The 4,905-nt window shown below is 32.6% G+C and overlaps 1 protein-coding gene across 1 annotated transcript; it reads left to right on the top strand.

The window, feature by feature from the left end:
• The first annotated feature begins 1,572 nt into the window (after positions 1-1,572).
• Positions 1,573-4,704, top strand: LOC108734670. The gene is made up of 4 exons (XM_025976486.1): positions 1,573-1,590; positions 2,317-2,611; positions 3,710-3,896; positions 4,542-4,704. The coding sequence occupies exons 1-4, from the start codon at positions 1,573-1,575 to the stop codon at positions 4,702-4,704; spliced, it is 663 nt and encodes a 220-aa protein (XP_025832271.1).
• Positions 4,705-4,905: the final 201 nt, after the last annotated feature.

The raw sequence follows: 4,905 nt of genomic DNA, 5'->3' as shown, positions 1-4,905 counted from the left end.
CTCTTGATGTATCAAACTAAAAGAGTGGTCGAAGTTTCAAATCAAAACTCTCATTATTACCTGCACAAACACGAAGCCTCCACTCTACTGGACTTTCCCTCGCTATATTCTTATGTTTATAGTTAACACCGGAGGTGATGTGCATTGACTAGTACGATGTACGATTTTTTTACGAATCAACCGAATCAAAAGACTGTTAGACTTTATCCTTTATAGCATACCTACTGTAGAACATGTGCGAAAGCTTAGGAACATCAGGGACATCGTTATTGTTATTTTTGAAAGTTAAGTATTTTAATTGGTGATCGATATACTACTTAAGTGTTCTTAAACATTAATCAATATCAATTTCATTTTAAAATTTATTGGCAAAGGCACAGTAATTTCAACAAGAAACATTTGTAAAGCTGGGTGCATAGTCATTTGATTTAAATAGAATTTAGTGCAAATTGAGATAGTTAATATATTTAATATTAAAATAAAACATTGTGTTTAATTAACTGAAATTTTCCTTAAGAAGGTTCACTTCTTTTTCCCTTTCTTTCCGCCTTTCTTGTCCTTTTTGCCACCTTTTCCTTTTGGTTTTTGAACTGTAAAATCTGCAGGATCATATTGCGTATCAGCCTCAGTCTTAGGTTTGTTTCTTCGTTTCAATGCTCTATGCCTAAGCAACCCAGGAGGTGAAAATTCAATATCTAACTCGCTATCCGAAGAAGGCTGTTCATCTTCATCGTCACCACAGTAGCAGGTCCTGCAAGGAAGACAGTAACATTAAAAAAATGCGTAACTGTAGCATATAAATTAGTAAAGTTAATAACTATTTACACTAGTTTACATTTTTAATACATACGATATAAATTACATTTTTTTCATTTCTGTGCAAGTTATTGGGGCATGCGCGCCAGCAGCGCAAAAACTAAATACGAAAAAAAATTAAAGGGTTTAAATTTCCACAAAAAAAAAATTATTACAATTATGACATATTAGTAACTTACTTATANTCATACATACTAGGTATTTGAAAATCGCTACAGTATTTAAAATAAAACACCATCGTTTTAAGTTTTTAAATATAAATACAGAATAGTTTTAAGTCGTCGGTATTTAAATGCAAACATAATTGAGGGTTATAAAACGTCGATTAAAGCAATACTTGAAAGTTTTAAACGCATTGGGCTTAAGAATATTCCTTAAGTGCATCAATTTAAAAATAAGATGGACGCCTACTCAAGAAAACAAGAAGAACGTTTTCATCAAGATGATGGAGCGACGTTATCAGGGGTAGTAGAATAATCAAAGCATGATGGACTTAAGTCCACACAAACACAAAAAAGTACAAAGAAATATTCATTTTTGACTTTACTTATCAATTATTTTACATTAACTAGTAACATTAGTTACTTACATTTACACTAGGCTTCTGAAAAGCTCATAAATCATCATATCGTATGCTTTAAGTTTTTGAGAGAATTAAATTTTTACTCGGAACATTATTGTATCTGTTAAAACCATTATTTATGAAATATATATATAAAAGTTGACATCAGCAACCTAGGAAAAACGAAATGCAAGATGTGTGAGATGAAGGCGGTAAAACAGTTAAATAATAAATAATTATTTAACTACAATATAAGAACAAAGGCTTTCACGGCCGGAATCCATAGTAGAATGAAGATTCGGTCTATAGGGCCGTGGTCTAAGCGAACTATTCTGTCCAGACATTTCGTCAGCTACTGCGGCTGACATCCTCAGTGGTAGTGCTGCGTTGACAACACGACTGGGTCGTTGTCGAGACTTCGAGATATAATATACGTTCACGTTGTCAACGCAGCACTACCACTGAGGATGTCAGCCTCAGTAGCTGACTAAACGTTTGGACAGAATAGTTCGCTTAAACCACGGCCCTATAGCCCGAATCTTCATTCTACTATGGATTCCGGCCGTGAAAGCCTTTGTTCTTATATTGTAGTTAAATAATTATTTGTGGAATATTAGTGTCTCAGTATTTTTTTTCACAGTATAAAAAAAAACAGTAAAACCAAAGCAACCGAACCCCAAATCGAACCGTTGCCATCCCTAGTTCTAAGTTGTATGATATAACCACTGAACCACGCTGCTCCACACCATTTTTGGTTCATACCTTTATTTGACTTTGGGCGCTTTTTAATTAATTTATTAATTTGATTCGACTTTATCACGAATTGTTTTTTCCTCATTCAACCCTACACTTAATTCATACAATTTTCGTTTATTAACTTTCATTATTTATAAAATGATAATGATAATAATTCCAGTGGTTTTCAACCAAGTTCACAGTCATCACCTCGTCGCTACAACGATTCCCCGCTTGATCTCTTCAGAAACGATACAAGAACAAGCGAATCTCACAACCGATTACAAAGATTTGGTGTTCCTCCTTCTTCATACGGTCCACCTGGACCATCAGGAGTAGGAGGTCCTGGATACCCTAGTGGAACAGGACTTGGACATTACCCTGTGAAATTAGACATTGGTGGAATAGCTCTTGGTGCTCTTTTAGGATTAGGAGTTATTTTAGTTGCTCCAAAAATAGCACAGTTCTTAAGTGGTGGATACGGAGGAGCATACCGAAGTAAATAGTTTTTTAAGTATTTGTATAAATATAGCTCTTTTAAGCAGCTTTCGAAAAGTAGCAAACATATTTCCAACAACCTGCCCAGTCTGAATTCAAACATTAACCAAACAATAATAGGACAAAATATTGGATTATAAAATACTATGAAGATTTATTAGAATATTTTAATTGCATTGGTTAAAATAAAATAACCTAAAAGGGCTTACCCCCAATAATTACAACCATTTAAAAACTGCGAACATGTGTTTCGCTCATTTACATTATCAGCATCTTCAGCACAAGATAGTCTTGCGCTGAAGTCCTTTTTAGTTATTTAATTACCTCCATGCCACACTCTTCTTTAATATATTGGTTAAAGCCCTTTTGTGGCATGTCTAGATATTCAAGTACAGTAGCTCGCTTAATATTACAATTGGAAAGAACAGTTTAAATGAAGTAATTATTAAAGGTATCCTCATTGTACATATTATATGGGGTGCCCCATTTGACTTTATAGGAAAAAAATGTAACTCAAAAGTTTTGATTCGGCCTCTATAAGTAACTATTATTATAAAATATTCAAAAATATGTTAACTAAATGTAAACTAGAACAGATTTCTATAATCAAATAATAATAGCTGACGTAATACAAAGATAAGTACAGGATAACAAATGAACTCTGATTTTTCATAGTAATAACTATAAATCTTGAATCACTTGTGTAGACCCTAATAACCTTCCAGGGGGATGAATAGTCAAGAAAGAGCAATCCAAAATGAAACAATGCACGTACACATAGAATGTCATCTAAAAAATGGTAACTTTGGTTCGTGACAAACTTATAAAACACCCTGTGTACACATAGAAGTAACTTTAGTTTGTATTATGCAATTTTTGTTTTAAACTTTTCGACTCTTTACAATAACAGTTATTGTACTTGAACGCATTAATTAACCAGGCTGTATAATTCTTCCTACAAACGGATATATTTGCGGTTTATTTTGTAGTCACGACAAATCATTTAAAATGGATTAAATAATTGGACTGATGCTCTCATTGACAATGAAATACTTGAAAATTCATTATTCCTTCATTATACATGTGTTCAACGTTTAGGTTTAGATGACGACGAATCATCCATTTCATCTATCTTGGCAAAGCTAGATAATACATTGGACGAGCACAACATAGACAGCAGCTCGTGTATGCAACGAGTTATTTGCACATATGTGCATGAAGCGCAAAAGAATATGAAATTGGGTGAAGGCAGCCCAATGGATGAGTTCATAAACGCTCTATCGAAGTGAGTAATACGTAATAATTCTGTAATAATGATACCTTTTAATTTATTTATTCAGTGAACTCCTACATTTCAATAAGCCTGCATAGCATTATTAAATCTTCAACATTCTGACAATGAACAAGAGAAATTTAGAAAATAAATAAAGAAAAATAAAACTTTAATTGATGATGCTTTCTTGGACGACTCACTTCACAAGTTTTTTATCAATGTTAAAAACTTAGTATTTCAGGCTTTTTCACACACATAACTTTCTTGCGTTACTTACTTATAAAGACTTCCCCTCTGCTAAATTCTTCAGCTCGGTATATTCCCCCATAACAAGTAGTGGAATACCTTCTGAGAATCTCAGAGCCATTCGTAAAATTAAAGTTTATGAGTTGTTTGGAGTTGTTTGGACCCTTTCAAATTTTTGAAGCATTAATGCTGCTAAGTTAACCTTTTGGGCACCATGGTCATAAATGAAGGATCGTTTTAAATTTCTTTTCGCCTGGTATTATTAAATTATTGCTTTAAAACGTATAAGTAAATAGCTGCTAGAGTTACATTTATCCGAATTGAATAGTTTTATCTCAATAATTATTAAAACACCATGGTCTTCTATACAAAAATTTAAATTGTTTATACATTATTACTTATATTTTTTAGCAATCCAATTTTCACGTTTATGTTAGATGGAAGTGCAGTGAAACAAGCAATAGATATGGGGAAACAGAGTGATACTGAGAAATGCGCTTCTCTTTACGCAAAATGTCCAATTAGTAAAGAGAATGTCACACAAGTTATATCTACACTATTACCGTCGTTTTAAAATAATTCCTTATACCACTATGCACAGCAACATATATATTTAAATGTATTGCACTTTGTAGTAATTTATGCAATAGACGGAATATTTCACAAATATTTGCTTTTAATAATATCCACTATTCTACATACAATAGATGCAGTCATCCCTTGTTTTAAAAATTAATTATTACCTTCCCTTACTAAAAATTAAGCAGCTTTCAAA

This window comes from Agrilus planipennis, unplaced genomic scaffold (genome assembly GCF_000699045.2).
Source record: "Agrilus planipennis isolate EAB-ADULT unplaced genomic scaffold, Apla_2.0 scaffold66, whole genome shotgun sequence".
Classification (NCBI taxonomy): domain Eukaryota; kingdom Metazoa; phylum Arthropoda; class Insecta; order Coleoptera; family Buprestidae; genus Agrilus; species Agrilus planipennis.
Note: the sequence above shows the minus strand (reverse complement) of the source record. Positions and strands in the feature narration are given on the sequence as shown.

Excerpts from the sequence above, each read along its gene's own strand:
- LOC108734670 (XM_025976486.1), top strand. Across the intron at positions 2,612-3,709 it reads ATACGGAGGAGCATACCGAA|GTTTAGATGACGACGAATCA; the intron begins GTAAATAGTTTT and ends TTCAACGTTTAG. Across the intron at positions 3,897-4,541 it reads TTCATAAACGCTCTATCGAA|CAATCCAATTTTCACGTTTA; the intron begins GTGAGTAATACG and ends TATATTTTTTAG.